The 21,172-nt window shown below is 35.8% G+C and overlaps 2 protein-coding genes across 2 annotated transcripts; both read right to left on the bottom strand.

The window, feature by feature from the left end:
• Positions 1–8,865: 8,865 nt before the first annotated feature.
• si:ch211-229d2.5 (zona pellucida-like domain-containing protein 1) lies at positions 8,866–12,549 on the bottom strand. The gene is made up of 10 exons (XM_057351468.1): positions 12,321–12,549; positions 11,787–12,007; positions 11,434–11,618; positions 10,955–11,027; positions 10,762–10,859; positions 10,593–10,673; positions 10,354–10,522; positions 10,130–10,232; positions 10,011–10,028; positions 8,866–9,917 (listed from the first exon to the last, which is right to left on the bottom strand). The coding sequence occupies exons 1-10, from the start codon at positions 12,412–12,414 to the stop codon at positions 9,778–9,780; spliced, it is 1,182 nt and encodes a 393-aa protein (XP_057207451.1). The 5' UTR covers positions 12,415–12,549; the 3' UTR covers positions 8,866–9,777.
• Positions 12,550–15,497: 2,948 nt separating this feature from the next.
• On the bottom strand, positions 15,498–19,516 carry zpld1b (zona pellucida-like domain containing 1b). The gene is made up of 10 exons (XM_057350546.1): positions 19,411–19,516; positions 19,084–19,304; positions 18,589–18,770; positions 18,061–18,133; positions 17,379–17,476; positions 16,933–17,013; positions 16,185–16,356; positions 15,971–16,076; positions 15,851–15,880; positions 15,498–15,655 (listed from the first exon to the last, which is right to left on the bottom strand). Exons 1-10 carry the CDS (start codon positions 19,514–19,516, stop codon positions 15,498–15,500), a joined length of 1,227 nt encoding a protein of 408 aa, XP_057206529.1.
• Positions 19,517–21,172: the final 1,656 nt, after the last annotated feature.

Below are 21,172 nucleotides of genomic sequence, written 5' to 3'. Positions count from 1 at the left end.
TCGGTATCACTAATTAACATTAGCAAATGCATTACTTAACATTAACTAACAATAAGCAATATCGTTTTTCAGCATGTGGCTAATCCTTGTTAAGGTTGAATACAATTATTCATATTAGTTCACTGCGCATTAACTAATGTTAACAGCGACCATGTTTGATTTTAAAATGTATTAGTAAATGCTGAAATGAAAAATAATTTAGATTAATAAATACTGTTGTTCATTGTAAAGTATTACCCAATTTTCAAGTGCAATTCCATGTTTATTGAATGCATTCATCTGAAATTCAAGTCATCAGTTTACATTTACATTTAGTCATGTACGCTTTAATCCAAAGCGAATTACAAATGAGGTAAACAATAGAAGTTTATTTATATAGAAGAGGCATATGAGCTGATGTAAGTATAGTGACCATGTTCTCCTCCAGATGAAGATTTGCCTGTCAGACGAAAGAAGCAAATGAGCCAAGCCATTCAATCTGGCATTTAGGAAAGAGTAAAGCAGGACATTCTCCTTCCGTACGCACTAAATATAATTAAGTTAGCCATTTCAAAGAGTGTAAATGAACGTCTCTACAAGCAGCAGGGCCTCATTCAAGGCAATAGAGTGTAGTAGAGAGTGGAGGGTGATAGTATGACCCTGAAGTAATCTCCTACAGGTATGTGGGAGGTGTTGATACCAGTGAAAGTCAATGGCCGAACTCAAATGCATGAATGCTTCTTTATTTCATCTGACTGTGCTTTATAGTGAGACCATAGAAGACTGGCTATATTTGCATTTCTTTTTATTTGTCTCCTTTTTTGTATCTTTTTTAAAAGTAAAAAAAACACTGCATTGAGAAGCACAGATTCATATTAGCCATATTAGCGTTATCGATTATCGCAGAGATGACGTATTTTTGTATGCAAAACCCAGAAACGAGTTAGCATTTTAGCACTTCCGGTTCCATCGCCCCAAAGTCAATGGTTTTTTGAATGGGTTTTTGGTTAAATGCCTAATATACGGTCTGTGGTTAACAAAACCTCTAAATATTTGTACGTTTTATTCTATGACATAAACCACATCAGTTATAACCTGCTCGTGATTTTTAAAGCTTTATTGTTATCTTTTTAATTTTGGCGACTAGACTTAAAAAATAGCAAATATTGTGTTAATCTGTAAAGATTTTCTTGATAAACAAAACATGTAAGAATCATAAACCTTTGTTAATCACAGATCTTATTTTTTGCATGCCCATTCCCAAGTCTATGGGAAAAATAGGGTTTCGGTCATCGGAAACCAGTGCGGCTCTAACTTCCGGGTTGATCATCTCTGTGACACTCCATTTATGTACTATTGAATGCGTACATATTACACATTCGTAACCTTTAAAAAATATTGTTGTGTAAAATGGGAGGATTATTAATACTGCATGTCTGAAAGTTTTAGGAGTTTGAAAAATGTTAGTAGAAATATTATGACGTTAAAATTGCAAGAAATGTTTATATGCACTAATAAGTAAAATTTGCAACAAAATGTTTTTTTGTTGACATTAAATGAACGCATAATAGAGACACTTTCAGACTTTCTGCATAGCGATTCCCCGTTTGATCTGTGGATTTATATTTACATGATTTACATGTTAAAAAAAGGAAGAAAAATGTAAAACTGACACGTTCATGATGCATAGAGTTTCATATAATTAGTTTCTCGGGCAGATTAGCTGTTAAATTGTACTGGTAAATTGTGCCATGAGCCCTAAGGGAGTCTAGATCCACCATGAGAGCTGGTTCAGATGAGGCTTTGAATTAGCTCAAAGATTAGTGTCTCTGGCCTTGGGGCCATATTGAAAGATATTCCAGTTTCTGTTTTTGAGTACAACTTCAGTGCACTTGAATAAACAACTGATGAGCACATTGTTCAGCCCCAGGCTTTGAATAACAAGGTGGCATCTCCTGCACATATTGGCTTTTTCAGTAGACTGTTTGCAAATAAACATGTTAGGATGTTAATGAGAAGTATTCTACAAAAAACTGGAATCTATAAAATGCCCCCTTAACTGCCTTAAAGTTATTTGAAAACAATGGCAAACCAATCCGTTCATTTGAGTGAACCGTCCAAGGAGAGTGAAACCCTATTCAGTATGCGAAATATACGTTATTGGCCATAAATCTTGAAAGGAAAGTCAAGGGAGGGCCAGTAATTGTTTCGCAGACCTGCCATAATGGAATCTTTACCCTTTTCAGTAATTTAAGTTTCTTTATGCTTACAGGAATCCATCAGTTTGTGGTTTGTAATGGTTGCAGACCATCTCATAACATTAGCCTTTTAAAGTGAGAGCTTCACCATGACCTGACAAATGAAAACCTTCCATTAACCTCCCCCCCACACACACCTCTATATCCTTTATATGAGTTTATAGCCCTACTTTGCCCAGGAGTTTTTTTCCCTTTCTTTTCTTATTGTGCCATATCAAACTGTGCCATTATAACGTTTACAATGGAGAATTTAATTTTATTGCACCTTCTCTTACACTTCAATTATCCCGAGGTGTTTTCACTTTCAGTCATTTATTTAGCATTTACAAAAGAGTATAGAATGTGAAATAAAAGCTTGCACTTCATTTGTAAAATGCTTAAGGGAACAGAATCTCAGTTTTATTGTGTTTTTGTGGAAGGGTAAAATAGAAGAACCTTTTATGAGGGGATTATGATATTACAGGCATGTAAATATTTAATAACTCCTAAAAGGACCTGAAAGGAAGCCCATATGCAGAGTGAACCAAACCTTTAATTTCTTTGATGTTCTAAAGGAGATCACCCCCATCAGGTCATTGATGTATAATTTTGCCTGTCTCAGTTACATTACTTTATAGTGCAGAAGATTTACTGTATTTAATTCACACATCACTCACCGTGAAGGTGATTACTACCTGCAGTGTGGAATCAAAGTGTTTTTTTTTTTCTCTAAGTGCTTACATCCTTTTTTGTAACCCTATATTCTTTTTTTATGAAGGCTTTATAGTGTGGTGACTTAAATAAATTAACCCTTGAATGGTGTTTATGCTTTTGTTACAGCATTATTCGTTTTTAAATAAATACAGCCATAACATTTTATGTAAAACTACTTTATGTTTATCCCAATTAAAAGCAACATATAGATAGCATATAGACAATACATAGATGGTTTTAGCGGTAACAACATGAACAAACGTTAAGTGGCCCAAAATTAACTTCCGGTAGACCTCCGCAAACAATATAACTGTTGAGCTGTTTTAATTAATATACAATAAAATATGAATATAAAGCAACATAATTATAAACTAAATATTATTACATAAATTGTTTTATTATAACCGAACACAGACCTGAAATTTGGGCCAGGTGTGTGCGTCCAATGAAAGCGTCTGATTTATTTTTGGTTAATATTTGTCATTTAACCTCTGTTAAATCACATTTATAAAAATGTCATTTTTGTTTAAAAATAGACTAAAATATAAATCTATAAAGAGTCTAAAAAAATCCCAAAGACGACTGTATTTGAAATAAACAAGTATTCACATTTTTTGTAAAGAAAAAAATATATAAACATTTTAGTAAAACATAGAAACAGGATTTTTTTACCTGTTGAATTTGGTCTCTAATATATTTAATATTTTTCAATGCTAAATTAAGGCTTGGAAAACACATTTATCCATAATTTATGTCAATTTAGTAATATCCTCCTTAGCCACCAAAATCCACTTTTTAAATAATATATGCAGATGCTCACACATTTACCTCAGATAATGTTTATCACATTCATTGTGCATCAAAGCACACTTGGATGTCAGATGCTCTGGCATCCTGATAAGCAGAATTCTGGAGTCTGTCAAACGAAGAGCAGGCGTCCAGATAAAGACCCGATATCTGAAACTGAGATCAAGATATCAGACAGAAAACAGACCCAGGCCCAAACAAACAATCACGTAAAGTGGTATGTGGTGGATGGTTGTTGTTGTTGTCCTTTGATGGGCACCACCTCTTCAGACAGAAACCAAGATCTACACAACAGAAACAAAAAACAGCGATCACAAAGGTCTAGACATGAAGACTCAAGTGATCAGTAAGTAGAGCTCTGTAATGGGGAATCACTTCATAAGTGAGTCAGTAGCAGGGTGTGTCTAAAACTAATCAAATAAAAGAATTTGTGCTTGTTTTGCTTGAGATTGTTTTAGATTGACTGTCTTCCACAAACTTAAAAGTGGATAGTGAAGAATCAAGGCACTGAGGACCAGAAGTGGACTCAAACATGGTTTCCATTTCATGTTATGGCATAAAGTAGCTTCTGTCACATCAAAGATTCAATGAAAGAGGCATTTGTGTCAAGGAGACTGTTGGATACACGTCTCCGAGTTCACAATTCACACAAATTAATTTTAGTATGGGAGGCTCAACAATTTCTTAGGAAAAATCAATGGGAAGATTTATTGTTTCCTCTCATTCCATTAGTGAGATAGCAAGTCAAAAGATAGGAGGAAAAGATTTACAATAATTAGAACAAAGATTCATGACTCTGAAATAAGGGGGGAAAGACTGTGGAAAATATGAGGACAAACATATTTTTTAGAGCCAATTTACCTGTACATGCATGTAAATGTTATAGAAGGAATGTTAAAGAGAGGAACTAGCAACTGGAAAACAATGTGGTAAATGTTTTAAAGGTCATACAACAAAATTCCTCAGGAAAATAGTATGAAAATATTTCAAAAATCATCGGCAGATACACATGTTGACTAGCTCAATTCTGCTGCATTTCATTAAAGCGTATTTGTTGGATTTGTGATTCTTTGTAGGTCTCTGCTGTGAAACCTGGTCTTTTTGAGATCCTGTCACGCCATTGACTGAATTTCATACTGACACAAAAAAAGCTCTTTGCGCTTTTCAGACGTTGGTCGCATTCCAACTGGGGTCAATCATCCGCTCCACATTTCAACAGCCCAACACATCTGCCCTCAAAAATCTACCCAAACATCATCACAATTGTCACTTGTCATTCACTAAATACCTCTCTGTCTTTTGCTCTGTCTCTGTACATGTATTCACGTCCTCACTAGTGTTCCGCTTAAAAACATGATCATTATTACAGTAGCTTTTATAGATCTGTGAATAGACAGACGATTTCCTTTGTGCAGATGTTTTCTGGGATATCAAAAACTACTGTTAAACGGAAGACATTCTTCTATAGAGCAGGATGGCTATTGTGCTCTAAAGTGGAAGATTTTTGGATCTCCTCAGGCTATAAATCTTTAATCTAGTGGCTGTCTTGGACTTCTCTCACTTCAAATCCCTTTTAAAAGAAACTGTGAACCAGTAAGACTTGTTTTGAATGACTCATATTGACTACAAGGTGAGCTGCTGCTCAATGTTATGTCATAGTTTGAGCACTGTGACAAATTTTAAGTCATAAAATGAGGACATTACAGGAATAAAAAACACAAAAGGATGTTCACCGCACCCCAGTGCAATTCCTGTTTGCTAATTTATATAAGTTATTTAAGTTAATAATGAACAAGTCTGCCATATTGGGACGGACATACCTATAGCACATGGTAATTTATTTCTATATATACAGTATATAAAACTCACGATTGTCAAGAATTTATTTGTCCTTTTTTTCTATGTTAATAATTGTGGAGATGTCCCTAATGCTACATTGTAACAGGTACAGATATAAAGCAGATAGCATTTGGATAATCATGTGATCAAATGTATCTGCCCCATAAAGCAACATGTTCAAACAAGACAGACTACAGATATGACTTCAGGTCTTTAAACATATTTTTCATATTTACTATTTGTTTATTTGTGTGTTAAACATTTTTAACAAGGTTATTTTAGTTTACTAAAATTAAAACTTTGAAAACTTTTCTGTTCATTCTGTAGGGGATTTACAGTAAAAGACCCGTAGACCAGTTATGAATGAATGAAGACAAGAAGTCAGGATTGTAATTAATAGAAGAAAATTTACTAAAGAAACATAGTTTGTAGTTTTGCCAGCAGAAGTCAGCTTCAGCACTCTCAAGGAGTTCCACAGGCCGACCTGCCTTACATCCACAACAGTAGTATTTAAGCTAACAGAGTCAACTAACTATGTCATTAGTTGGGTAAATCAAGCTCACATGATTGGTTATCAATAGATACACAAGAACACAAAGCTCTCAAACACTTCTAGAGTCATGAGACAGGACATTTAGTCCTATAGATTATCAAAGATGACAGGTACTATAATACGAATTAAAACATGACATACGTCTGTCTCGTGTTTTTCCACTCTTTCTCACTTTCCTGAAACAATACAATCACACTCCTCAAGGGTAGAGTGTGTGCTAACAGAAGATGTTTTCAAACATGGTGATAAGAAGTCCCTTTTCACAGTCACACTGACCGAGCAGGAAGAGAGAGCCTAAGCATTCATTAGACTTTCAATTAGAAAAGGTTGGTGTTAATCGTGCTTAAATCATCAATTTAAAATAAGATAATGCTGAATAATAATTGATTAAGAAATGTCAAAACCACATAAAAGTATTTATATTTGAAGTAAGGTGAAGCCACGGCACCGGTCCCTTCAATTGAAAACAAATAAAATATTGACTTAAAAATGATTGGGAAAAACTTAACTAAAGGAAAAATTGAAATGTTGCCTCAAAAATAAACTGAAATAAGTTTAAAGCACTAATAATAAATAAACTAAAATAACAATTAATGAATCATTTATAGCAGCATAAAAAATAAACAAATAAATTATAAAATGACAAACGCATTTCCAAAATTGCTAGAAATTTAACTAAAATTAATATAAAACAAAAATTCTTAAAATACAAGTAAATAATTATAAAAGTACATAATTAAAACTTAATAAAACTAAAATCAAAACTATAATAACTCAGATTTTTAATTAGAAAATAATTTCTATATGCACCTGTGATGGCACCGTCGTGGTTATCTCCAACTCTGTCACAACAACCAAATACCACGATCATTGTTCCATATCATCATGCGTGGTGACAGTTTGCGTGCTGAGCAGGTATGTTTTAGTGACAAGCATTTTCACAAGTCATTTGGGTCACCACAATACAAATTGACACTTTCCCTCCATACCAACCACTCAATGATTCACATGCCAGACCTTTGCTCCGTCTGAGTCTGTGACCATATTGCATCCTATGTATAATGCAACACGTTTTTTGTACATCATAGCATAGCCTGCAGGCAGCATACATTGTGTCTGGGCCCCATAATAAATTATGAAAGTTGAGTAGCTCCTGAGCAGCTGGAGCAGATTGAGAGACGTGTGGCTGGAGCTGGTCTACACTCGGCAGGGGGTCTGCTGTGGGGTGCAGTCAACCATCCCAACCCCAACTGCTGGCACGGTCTGGCGCCTCGGACCAGGACTCTCTGTTACATCTAGGTCAGAGGGCATACATGAGTATTGCATTCCTCTGGTGCAATATTTCCTTGTAAGACCCCACTCTGATTCAGTCCAAAAAGTCAAAATCAAAAAATCAAGAAAACAAATTTAGACTACTGACCACGTTCACATTTTTTATAGAATGTGAATGCAATGTTTTCAAAAAGAAGTTGCATTTGCAACTATCATAATGTTTCCTAATTTACAATTTACATGATATGTGGTGCATTTTTTATGCTTTAAAAGGTTTTTGTCAGTAATGGTGTTTGATGAGTAACTTTCAGGTCTAAATGCAGCTCGAAATCAAAACAAAACATTTTTTCTCATAAATGTTTAGTGAGTATGAATAAAAAACATCAATAGACATCAATCAATAACTAATTAAATAAATTATTTTTAATGTAAAGCTTTAGAATGATATTTTAACTTCTCAAAAAGCTATAAGGTGAAGAAAAATATACTACTATAAAGAAATGAACGTTTGATAACACAGATGACCCCATAATGTGTTGCTTTGGCACAACCCATGTTTCTGAACCATAATAAAATTGTTTTGTGACTAAAATGTTATAGATGATGGAATATTACATTTAATGGTATTATTGTATCACAGTCTTCTGAGATGGACAAAGGCAGACCCATCTGTCTGCATATGATACAGTGCATCAATGTTTTATGATCCCGGTAATTTCTTGCAAACTCCATCTTCCAAAATGACATCACATGTCTGCTTTAGATACATCTACTCTATTAATTAGCTTAACCCTGCCACGTAATTTAACATCACGTGAAATCGCATCATAGAGATTTCCATTACGAAACAATAAATCATCCCTCACATATTACTTTTAACCATTGCATCTTTAATTGCAATCCCTCTCATGAAGACACACCAGCAGTTTCTTATAAAAACAAGTGGTATAGCTTGGCTTTGTCCTGTAGACATTAACATTTTAAAACAGGTAGGCCCATAGTTCTTCCCTTTTAACTTTACGGCTAAAAAAGGACTGGTGTCTTCTTATACCCTTCTGCTTTTCCTCATATATTATTCTCATGTATTAACTTCCTCATCATCATATAATGAAAGTAATTTTTTTGGGTGAATTTATCATGATCTACTTAGCACCACATACATTTTTAATTTGACAGAGCAAGTCATCAAGTTCCTTAATAACACGTGAATATATCTTACTGTACAAAATGCTAATTTAAGTTAATTTAATGTTGTCTACGGTCAGAGATAAAAATGTTAAAATTATAAAAATGTAAAACTACAATCATGTGAGGTTATGTGTACTTAAATGTATTGCAGGACCACTGTGAAAGTTTTCAGTTTTCATTCAGTTTTTTCAGAAACTTGTGTTTCATGCTTACACAGACCGCAATGTAACTGACTTTATTTTATTATAATATGTTTATTATATAGTATGACTGTAAAGAAATACAAAGAAATTCCTATGTAAACGGCGTTTTTGGTTAATAGGGTAGTAAAATAATTAAAACAAGAAGTATTAAAATTAAAAACACTTGCATGCCACAAAAAATTGTGTTTTTAGTCCGTATTAATTGTTTAGCCAAGATTTTTGTCTCTTTCTAAAATTTCAAACCAATGTGTTGTTCGTTTTCCCATAAAGAGATGAGGCTCCCCCTAGTGGTGTTCAGCGTTAGCATAACAAGACACCTCACAATCCTACAAGCAAACAGGTTCCACAGGTTCAATTGCCAGATTTTATTCTTGAATGTTACATTTGCTGAAGCATCCAAAAGCATGCCTACAATCCCCATTGCAAAATTGCACTTTCCCTCCATATTAATAGATACAAGTTTACTAAATCAAAGCAGGGCTCTTCATGCAGCACTTACAATAACTTTACGAAGCATATTTCCTCTTATTGTTTTTAAAGCAGTCAATCCTAAAACCCTGAGTAATAGTATCACTACTGTAAGAAAACTTAGAACAGGTCACTCGCCACTTTAAAAATGCCTTTGTTTCATTTCAAATCCTCTTTCTTACCTAAAACCCTTCAGACTACATGTGTTTTATTAAAAAGTAGCTCTGTTGACACACTATATATAATATGAAGTACATCAGTATATATTTAAATGTAAATAAAATAATTCATTCAGTAAAATATTCTCTATCAACCCAATATATTTTCTTTAATCCAGAACTACAGCATAGTACTCAACTGCTACTTTTATCTTAAATAAAGCAGTTTTAACCTTTCAATCTTGTTCTCTGAAAATCGTTTGACGCTGAAAGTCAGACATGGCAAGGCAATAGCATGTGTTCCCACCTCCACCAGCACTGTTTTATACTACATAAAAGAGCTCTGGGACTCTTGGCAGTTAGCGTAGCCTCCTGAGTTTGCGATAAAATGACACAGCAATGAGGGCCGCAACAGTGCCTACAATGACCAAAACAGCCAGAGCGACACCCAGTCCTACCGAGGCGCCATTTCGACTGTCCTTCTGAGTACTGGCCAGGGCTGTACAGAGATAGAAAACATGTTATTACTACAGAATTTACCAAAATGACTTGTTTAATAAATGTACTGGTTATTGTGATAAAGCACACTTACCTTCATTCGAGGTAAGAGCTACAAAAAAACAAAAACAATTATGAGTTATTATCCATTTACAATTATGTGTATTGAAATAATTTGACATGCATAATGTGAAAATGGAGACATAAACATACGGGTTTCTGCTAGAGTCTTAATAGGTCCTGAGGTGATGAGGGTGGTATCTGAAACTCCATCTTTTATTGTCGTGGTTTGTGTGTCTCGTCTCCTCCTGCATTGCTGCTCATTGAAAAATGACATGAAGGTTAAGCAAAACCGCATGAGACATTTCTTTCAGTTTAACCATTTCTGAATCTACAATAAACATAACCTTGTATCACAGTTTAAAGAGCAGTAATACCTTGAACTGGGTGCAGGTGGCGCGTTCACACAGTCTGGTGATGCAGTGGAGGTAGTAGGTGGAGATGGTCTGGTTCTGCTGCTCAATAAAACGGAAGGCCGGGAAGCTGAAGCGAGCTTTCTGGCTGTCACCGTTCTCCAGCATGGTGGTCAGCTGATCCCTCGAGCACCTGGAACAGAGTTCATCACTTAATACAGGCCACTGTATTTAAACATATGTTTGCCCTTTTATGGACTTACGGGACAAAGAGATTGAAAAAGGTTGAATTGGAGGGCAGGGCTGAGATGGAGGCATAGCATCGATCTAGCAGAACGTGATACCTGTGGAGGAAGTGCAGACAGCCTCATTCACCTTTTCTTTACACAAAAAAGAACATCGAAGAAGAAAAAATCTGTATGTGTTACTGACTGTGAGGTCAGGTTCGCTGCAATAACTTGCACATAGATTCTAGTTCTGAGCTCAATACCCAGAGATGACATAACCAGCGGAGAAGTGTAATTCACATCCTAGAAAGAGAGAGTCAAAATAACAATAAATGAATAAAATTACGATGACATAATGTTGTATGTTTTTTGTAAAACAAGTATATGATTGTACATACTCTGAAGAGCCGCATGCTTAAAGTGCTAATGAAGCTACCGTTGTTATCCTTTACTGCAATGGAGGACGACGACCTGTAGAGGGAAGTAAAGATGAGATTTTAGCGCAGCTTCGCGCATCTTGCCTTGGTATCCTTGGATCCCATAAAAGTAAAGCTTATACTTACAAAACAGTTATTGTGAATACTGTATATTCAGATGTTTTAAGACTTATATGCATATTCAAAAGATTTAATAACCTGTGGGCTAATTCAAAAGATATAAAGACTTACGTTATAAAAACTTTCATCAAACACAATAACACTCACATTTATAGATTTGGGAGACGCTTTATTGAAAACGACTACAGTACATTCAAGAAACACATTTTTGGGACGCTCACACCGGGACTCGAACCCACGTTGCGCCGCTCAACGGCCTAGCAACTGAAATACAGTAGCACTAATTTAAGATTAAGTCGATTAAATATTTGAAAACTTACACATCAACTTGTGTATTGTTGATCAGGTATTCGAGTGGATATGCACACGAATAAAAATATTTCAGCTCAGCATTGTAAGTCACGGTTCCCAATGTGGGGTCGATAGATCGGACCACCCCGCTGATGTTAACCGTCTGGATATTAGAGAAGTCCGAGAATGCACCGGTGCCTCGGGCGCTGGTGGTCTAAAGACAGAAAGAAAGATAGTTAGCACGAGAAGTAGCCGAATCTTTTATCATCTCACAAAATTAAAACAAACTTATTTAACAACCCGCGGTACGGATGTAAGAGTGTCAACACTGCCCCCTGTTGGTAAGATCGAATCATTAGCGTATAATATACTTTATACTCACCAGGAAGACGCTGCCACAAGCGTCCGCTTGCCTGACGGGGAAACTGTAGCGCACCACTGGAGGACTGACAGTCGCATCCAGGGTTCCTCGACACAGCGGGTCACTTATCATTTGGTTCAAAATCAACAAGGTCTCATTATATCCTGTGTAAATGACTGGGCAAACCTGGATGGCCAAATTAATAGACTCGGTCCCGCAAGACACTGCGATGTCGGTGTACTCTGTCAAAGTAAGAACATCTTTCTTAGACCACGAGACCATCTAAATAGGACTCAATCATATAGTTGCTTCCTTTACAAAAAATAATAATGGTTTAACTAAACCAGTAGTAAATACAATGTTAGACTGGTTGTGGTAAAATAAGCATCCACAATTTTACTAAAGGCTAGTTTAACCATGATATTTGTAGTTAAACCGGTGGAATACAAATTGCAATCATTTTGCAAAAAAAAAACCACGTTCACTTTACTTTTGCTATAGTAAAACCACAGTAATTTCACAGTAAAAAAAGTAAAGGATGCACAAGGTCAATACCTGGGCGTCTGTATTGAGATCCACAGTCGGCTATAGAAAGTGTCATGTGGCCTTGTATGAGCGTAGTCAAAATGAAGAGGCTGAATAGAGCCATGCCAGTCCTTCATCAACGTCAAACCAAACCAAAAATAATGATCGAACAAGCTGAGCCCCTATCTGAAGACCAGAATGCCCCTAATGCCTGTAGAGCCTGTGAAAGTATCCCTGCTGTTTCTAGTAAGATCCTCAAAGTTTCTGGTGGATTAAATCTGACTGATATCTGTTCTTTATATAGTCTGTATGTGTAAGAAACGTTGGTTAAAACACAACCCACCGCAGGGTTGGACCAAAACAGGGTCATTTGCCCATGGTTGCTTGAGTTCTTGGAGAACAATTCACTTTTGTGGATAAGGTACCATGGTCCTTACCTTGAGGCAAATGATGAAACCTTACACATCACCTTCAAAGTTGTCTTTGACCACTGTCTTTGTTATTTTCTATGGCTCTTGAACATTCTGTAACATATTAACATGTAATTTAATAAACTAAGTGAATATTGAGAATGCACGCAATATGTCCCTTCTTCTTTGGAGTGTATGTGTATGTGTCTATAATGTTGTTATTGAGAACATTGATGTTTGTTATCTCAAAACCATAATGGACATTGCCTATAATTAAACATTAAAAAAATTCTTTAAAATGTTTTTGTAATTCAAAAATGACAGATTTCAGCAAATTGAACTATGATAAAAATGGTTTTATTATTTTTTATAAATTATTTTTTAATCATCTGTAATCATCATTTGTATAGTCATTGTTTCTATAGCACAACCTGCTCATAAGATAAAATCTGTGAATGATGGTATTTTATTTTGGTGTTAAAATATGGTATAGGCTACATATTCATCATCTGTGGAATTGTAATATGAACCTGTCAGCTGAGCTACCTGGGAAGGACAACATTTTTTTCTAATTAGGGTCAAATCAGAGTATGGTGTATTGGGTGTATCCCTTCCTCTATTGTAAAGGATACAAAACCATGGAAATTGTTATAGACCTAAAAATAAACAATGCTGGCCATGACGTATTCAGATGAGATCTTTACTATTATCTGTCCACAGAAGAAGGCTATAGTCACATCAGTTGGTCCGTAGCATTGTTTACATCATCTAAAAAATAATAAGCCCACTGTACTTTAATACGGCATTAGATATATTCTGAAAGATAATTGTTTTGATTTACTGCTGAGTTTGCCATATTAAATACAGATTGTGAAGATCTACAGGATCACTTTGAGATTAATATGTATATTGTAATTTTCACAATTTTATTTTGTGGCTTAAATAAATAAGAATCAAAACATAAATTCAATATTTTAGATAAACTTATGTTATGTTGCAGATCACCTTTTGCACATATGATAATAACAAATCAAAGGAAACAAAACAAAATGAGTCACATTCCAGCAATGTCCCTAGCATAGCTTTTGTTGCTGTCCTCCCGAAATTTCGGATGTCCAAATTTGCTGTTTTTTAGGAAATGAAAAAAAAACACTACTTTTTAAATGATTACATACTGTGTTGTCGAAGTTGACAAGTACTTTTTAATACTTTTCATTGGTTAGATAGTTGCAAAACCCATAAAATGAAAACATAAAGGGTGACTAATAATAATTATTTATGACAAAAAGTCATATTATTAGTAATATAAAAACTAATTGTAAAACACACACAAAAGGATAACTTTTGTTTAACAATATTTTAAATAATTTCAACCATATTTCACAAAACAAAATATTTTGGGGTTAAGTATTCGTGCCATGCTAGTACCACAGTAAAGTAAATGTGATTTGTCCCTATAAACATGTTGAATTTGCCTAAAGTGAAGGTCTATAGAAAAACATTGATCTTAACTTTAAAGGGATAGTTCACCCAAAAATGAAAATTCTGTCATCTTTTTTACTCACCCTTATATAATTTTATACCTGTATAAATTACTTTGTTCCGATGAACACAGAGAAAGATATTTAGAAGAATGTTAGTAATTTTCAGTTCCGGGACATCGTTGACTAGTAAGAAGAATTAAATGGTAGTCAACGGTGCCCGAGAACTCTTTGTTTTCCTAAATTCAACAGAACAAAAAAATTACAATATTTTTTTCCTACTATGGTAGTGGATGATGTCCCAGACCTGAAAATTGCTAACATTCTCCCAAATATCTTTCTCTGTGTTCATTGGAACAAAGAAATTTATACAGGTTTGAATCAACCTGAGGGTGAGTGATTTTCATTTTTGGATGAACTATCCCTTTTAGCCATCTGTTTCTCATTTTTATCTCTCTGTTTGCCCTCACAATCCATCTTATGTTCATTTCAAACACATGTATACACTCAGAAAATCAATAAGAACTCATGAAAAATCATCATCATGTGTGAATATTATCACATCTGCACTTCAAGACAAAGGATCACTGACCCTGAACAGGATAGTATCAAACTGAGGTATTTTAAATGGGAAACAGGCAAACAGAACGCGTCAATATTTACAAGGCAGGTCAATACCATATTTTTAAAAGGCAGACCATATGAGAGCACTATGGAAATCAGATTAAAATGCAATTATAGGAATATGACCAGAAAAAACATCTGTTGTGACAGATGTCAGTCCTAGTGGAAAATACACTCTTAAAAATAAAGGTGCTTAAAATGTTCTTCACAGCAATGCCATAGAAGAACCATTTTTGGTTCCACAAAGAACCATCTTCTTACCTTTTTATAATCTGAAGAACCTTTTTTCACCACAAAGAACCTTTTATGAAACAGAAAGGTTTTTCAGATGTTAAAGGTTCTTTATGGAACCAAAACGTTCTTCTATGGCATCGAAGAACCTTTTGAAGCTACTTTTTTTAAGAGTATGTTGGAAATAGTAGTATTTTTTCTCCAGAAATATGTAGTGACACCTATACAACTTACATTAAGCCGCAAACAATCAAATATGATACTGCAAATGACACAATGATCTATTTGTCCTTGCTTATGCGAACTAGCTGACCTCCTTTTTGTGCAATGAAAAGCAAGCAAATAAACCCATGTCATAGGGATAAAAAATATCCCTATAAAAAGAAACATTTTTACCAAATAATCCTTAAAAAAATCTTTACATCAAAAAATCTAATTCAGCCATAGTCAAAGTCTGAAAATCATCTGAAGCTTGAGACCCCTGTCAGACTAGAAGGGTTTGGTTTCCTGAGCAGCCTGAGGGACAGGATGAAGAGACCCAGACTCATCACTCCCAACACTACCACACCCGACATCAAGCTGCTGTTCACAGCGTCCCACTTCTGAGAGGAACTGTTCACTGAAGAAGCAGAGAAATACAGACTGTGTTCCGTAACTATTTACTGTTGTCATGGTGCTTATTAAAAAATATATTTGAAGAACATGACACTAGTGTTTACCATTCAACTGTGAAAACAGCTGATGTCTAACACAGAAACGTTTCAGAAGGCATTGTGGCTTTAGCCACTTGTTTTCTTAATAAGCAACATCTTACCGAGATGTGAATTGTTGGTTGGCGTTTCATCTACAAGACAGCACAAGATGAACACAAAACATTTGAACACTTTTGTGCACATGGATTAAGATGATAAAGCTGATAAAAACGGGCTCTCACCGCTTCTGGTGATTATAGGGCCTGCGGTTATGACTGCGTCCCCAGAGGCTGAACCTGACACTACATGATTCTCTAGTGTGTCTCTCCTCCTGCGCTTTCCACAGATCTGCCACAGAATAATATTACAGGTAGAGGCTGTTTAACTTTGTTAAAAACATATCAATCATAAAATTCACAGAATGGAGGAAAAGAAGAACATCGATGAGTAGGTTACCGGCATTAGCATTGGGCAGTCATCTGCTCGACACAGCTTTGTAATACAGTGCAGGAACACAGTGGACATCTTCTGGTTTTTATGTTTCACAAAACGGAAGACTTCGAACGCAAAGCGGCCCATTTGACTTTTTCCATTTTCAAAAACAGTCGTCTGTGGATCTTTGTAACACCTATTTAAATGCCCAGATAAACAAACAGTGTATAAGCCCTCTTGAAACTTCAGTCATACACACACACACGCACGCACCAACTGCAGGCACAGCACGGAACATGCACTGACGCACACGACACACACACCAACATAGTGAGGCATTACATAGACTTCCATTGATTTATAATCAGGCTTATGATATATTCTATCCCTATCTCACCCTAACCTTAACCTAATAATCACACAAACATGTGCACTCTATTACATTTAAAGAAACACTATTTGAGCGAATTATGAGCCTTTTTATTTAGTGAGGACCAGTAAAAGTCCTCACAAGTGGTTCACACGTATTTCACTGTGGTATTGAGGACATTTGGCCTCACAAATATAGCTAAACCAGTACACACACACACACGCACGCACGCACGCACGCACGCACGCACACACACACACACACACACACACACGCACGCACACACACACACACACACACACACAGATTTCATCCAAAAGGTCTTTGTGCACTGTTTAACAGCCAGTTTAGCAGGTACTTACTGGGTTAATGGGCACATAATTTCAGAAGATACAAAATTACCCAAAGAAAAGGTCGTAGCGTATTTCATCATTAGGGTTCCCTGAGGGAGTGGAGTAACAGTGATCCATCAGTACGTTCCACCTGTGAAGAAAAGTCATTTCTGCCGTTAATGGCATTCTAATCTCAAATCTCTGTTGCAACCAAATAGAAACAGACAATGGGGCCCTTTTGTTAGTGAAAATCAAATTGAGGCTTGGGAGCTCAAACACTGAAAATTTATTTAAGAAATCAGTCAGAAGTCTGAATTTCTCACAAGTACAAGAACTTGTACACACATTTTGCATGTACATATGCATTTTTGTCCAAAGGGAATTGTGTATTTAAGGTACACATTTAATCATTCTTTGTGTTTACTGGGAATTGAACTCATTGACCTTGCTCAACATGCTCATGATATGTTGCATACCAAAAAAAATATATACAGTATTTTCTGTTTTGCAGTATACCTCCTGTCCAGATTAGTAGCTTTAACCGCAGCAAACACTCGGGTCTTTAAAGGCAGGCCGGTCATAGGTATATAGATCAGCTGACTGAAGGTTGAGTCCTGTAAAAATATTACATTGAGAAAGTTAGCAACATAACTCCGAACGTACAAAAAACTGAACTTTAATCTATTAATACACATTAGAATACATAGCATACTAAGTGTACATACAGCTGCGGAAAAAAATAAGAGACCATTTCAAAATTATTTTCAGTTTTTCTGAATTTACTATTTATAGGTATGTGTTTAGGTAAAATGATAATTTTGTTTAATTCTGTGAACTACTAACAATATTTCTCCTAAATTTCAAATACCAAAAACAAATATTGTTTCTGTTTGCATTTATTAGCAGAAAATGAAAACTGGAGAAACAGGTGAACATAACAGAAAAGATGCTCTGTATTTTTTCAGACCTCAAATACTGCAAAGAAAACAGGTTCATGTTCATAAGCAATACAACGTTTGTACATGTATTTAGGAAAAGTTCCAAAATTATTTTTTATGTGATTTTCAGCACAGTTTTCATGTGTCTTGTCATGCTGTCAGCCTTTCACATTGCTGTTGGATGATTTTATGTTTATTTCCGCAGCTGTATATACTTTAGTACACATCTATACTGTACATAGTATACATATGTCACTTACATTGTAAAGAATTAAACTAAGAGTGCTCAGGAAGGTACCATTGTTGTCTTTTACTGATATTGCAGCAGATGAACTGGGAAAGGAGGTTGACCACAGAAAAATACATCAGCATAGTCTCTACACAGCAGAAAGTATAAAAAAGCATACATTTTTCAGTTTTTTAATCCTCATTCTTTTGGATAGTTCACCCAAAAAATGAAAATGAATGTGGTTTCAAACCCATTACTTTTTTTCTTCAGTCAACATTTACTTTCACTTATGGAAAAAGATGCAATTAAAGTAAATGGCGACTGAGGCTGTCAGTCACTAACATCTGCTTTACGCTGTACTCTTGCATCCTAAAACACAACTAGATCAAGAAAAATGAAATGGGTTTAGAACAACATGGTAAGTAAATAACCACAGAATTTTCATTTTTGGGTGAACTATCCCTTTAAGGCATACAGTAATACTTGTGGTAAGGTGGTACTAGAATTGTAGCAGGGCGAATCAGGGTGTTACTCCTCACAGATGCCAGGAAAGACTTACGATGCCAGCTGGCTGTTGTTGAGCAGGTACTCCAGAGGATAACTACAGCTGAATTTAAACAGCAGACCTGGCAAGTAGCTGATGACAGTTGGAGGGTCCGGCGTGTCAATGTAGCCCGATATGTTCCCCATCTGCACCATAGAGCTGTTTCCATAAGCATTGTAGCCTTGAGATGTAGAAACCTACCCACACATATAAAAAGATTTAAAGAAGCTCTCATTTGCATATTTTGCTTTCTTATCATAATTTCAAAATCACATAAGCACATTCAGTGCAATATTATGTATTACAGTACCAACACAAAAAGAAAAAACTAATGCAAAGAACAGAAAATCTATTCTTGAAATCATAAAACAATGTCAAATCTCTTTGGATTACGGCTCTCGTGGAAGGTAACAAAGAACTTTGACAATACAACAGTACAGTGATGGGGTAAGATTTGTCCATGCCTAAAAACAATACCATGGTGTTTATTAAGTGGAATGTATCGCTCACCTCCAGCGTGTTCCCACAGGACTCCAGAGTGCTCAGACTGATGCTGAAGAGCATGGCTGTGGGGAAGGTGTTGTTGTTTATGAAACCTCTGCATTGAACGTCTCCATGGCGACCATTCAGCACCAGGTCAACATCAGTGTATCCAGAGTATAGCACAGGGCATAGGTTAATCTTTAGCGTGATTGTTTGAACACCGCAGTATACACTGATATCTCTGTCGCCTTAAAAAACAACAGACAGAGAGAAAAGCAAATGAAAACCTCCAAATGAATATTGCATGTCAGTGTTTATATTGTGCGACATCACTTTTGGTTCTCAAAGTCTTACTGGGAAATCTGCTGTGGTAGTTCGGATCACAGTTGAATCCATTGAACTGCGTTAAAGCTGAAGGCATTCCACCAAAGAGAAGAAGAGAAACACATATCCACTCCATTTCAACACCTGGAAAGGAAGGTGCAGTCATTTTTGGAATTTCAGATATTTTTTTGCCTTGCATGCTATGTATACTAGTGTAATGGTGGTCATGTTAAAGTGTCGAGTACCGTATCTTACCTCGGTCCCCTGATGCCCGCAAGTGAGGTGCGCTCCATGCGTCTCCACCTGCTGCCGGTAAGTGAATGGGCAGTCTGGCAACTCCATAGGGTCGCCTGCACCACGGGGCCCTACGGAGTCCAAAACAAAGAGCCATTATCAGACGTCTTCAACAAAAAGAGCTGTCCTGGACAAAATCCATCAGAATCTCAAAGCGCTGAACAAATCTTTTTTATGGAGCCAGAAACATGAGCAGCTTTTACAATTTCCCACTCGCCTTCTCGTGGTTTGATCTGTCTCTGTCATCGGTCAATAATGTCTGAGCTCAGTGTGGGACTGAAGGCTGGAAATTATTTTTTCAACGGTGGCTGGAGTGACTAAAGGATGTATTCTCTATATCAGCCCATCGGGGTTGATGGTGAGTGTGTGGCTGCTATTGTAAACGTGGCCTCCTGGCTCCTTACATTTAGTTCAACCATAAATGCTCGCTGATTCACTACACTCGGCCATTGTCGAGGGGACCTTCTCCTGACGGGGAGCATTAAGCATCTTTACACTGGTGGGTATATGGGGAGTGTATAGATACAATCACATATTGCCCTTTTTTGTACATAAGATGTAATGTACAGTATATATATGCAAACTGTAAAATGAGGTACATGCAACTAGTTACATAAGGACCTTGATCTAACATTTAAAATCTACTTTTGTTGGCATAACCTAATGTAGTCAGACTAACTCTGCACATTGAGTACCATTTTTGACTTGGGAAAACAGTTCATTTTAAACAGCCTGAAGTGCATGTTAAAATATTTTTAGTGTAGAATTGGTACATTATCTATACTAATTTAATCAGTGCTTTTTCATAATAGTGTTCTTGATGGTGTTCATAGTGCTTTGGAATATTTCAATTCCAAAATATTCGTTTTATTTTAAAACGTGCAGTTGTTACTACATGGAGAAAATTTGACCACAAAAATGTATTTCTATTTTTGCATCTTCATGTAGCAGGTTAATTCATTCATATCAAATATGTTAAATAATTTATATAATGACAAAACATTTTTTAAAGATAATGAAAATGGTGCACATGATCCACAAACCTATAGATTTCCTTAGATTTTTCTTCTCTCTGATTAGATCCTTTAGGTTTTTGTGACCTCAAACACTATGAACTTGGTAAAATATCATATTCTCTAATGTCCCTAATTTGACACATAATAATATTGAATAATATGAAGTGCCCAAGACACAAAAGGAACAAATTGTTTAACTGGGATGAGAGGGCTCTGCATGAAAAATTATGCACTTTATAGGCTGTTATGAAATCAAATATGTAGACTTTGGACTTTTGGACTACCATGCTATTCATCTTACATAGGATCAAATAGCCCTTCTCACCTGAAATGAATACAGAATAAATACTGAAACCATCTATTGCATTTTACAATACCCACCCATGAAACGACCCAGATACAGTCAGGCATGTGTGCTAATTTGTCCTAAAAGATCACATGACAATCCATTATTTTTAATGATGTCTGATCTGAGATCAGAT

Source organism: Triplophysa rosa, linkage group LG14, assembly GCF_024868665.1.
Source record: "Triplophysa rosa linkage group LG14, Trosa_1v2, whole genome shotgun sequence".
NCBI lineage: Eukaryota > Metazoa > Chordata > Actinopteri > Cypriniformes > Nemacheilidae > Triplophysa > Triplophysa rosa.
This window is presented reverse-complemented; position numbering and strand designations above follow the sequence as displayed.

What these genes read in the sequence shown, in the direction of transcription:
- si:ch211-229d2.5 (XM_057351468.1), bottom strand. Translation starts at nt 12,414, where the DNA reads ATGGCTCTATTCAGCCTCTTCATTTTGACTACGCTCATACAAGGCCAC. An exon ending in ATCTCAATACAGACGCCCAG is followed by an intron (nt 12,008 to 12,320) that starts GTATTGACCTTG and finishes TTACTTTGACAG; the next exon opens with AGTACACCGACATCGCAGTG. An exon ending in CCACCTGCACCCAGTTCAAG is followed by an intron (nt 10,233 to 10,353) that starts GTATTACTGCTC and finishes TTCAATGAGCAG; the next exon opens with CAATGCAGGAGGAGACGAGA.
- zpld1b (XM_057350546.1), bottom strand. Translation starts at nt 19,516, where the DNA reads ATGGAGTGGATATGTGTTTCTCTTCTTCTCTTTGGTGGAATGCCTTCA. An exon ending in GCTACTAATCTGGACAGGAG is followed by an intron (nt 17,014 to 17,378) that starts GTATACTGCAAA and finishes TTTTCTTCACAG; the next exon opens with GTGGAACGTACTGATGGATC. An exon ending in CGCTACGACCTTTTCTTTGG is followed by an intron (nt 16,357 to 16,932) that starts GTAATTTTGTAT and finishes GCATTTAAATAG; the next exon opens with GTGTTACAAAGATCCACAGA.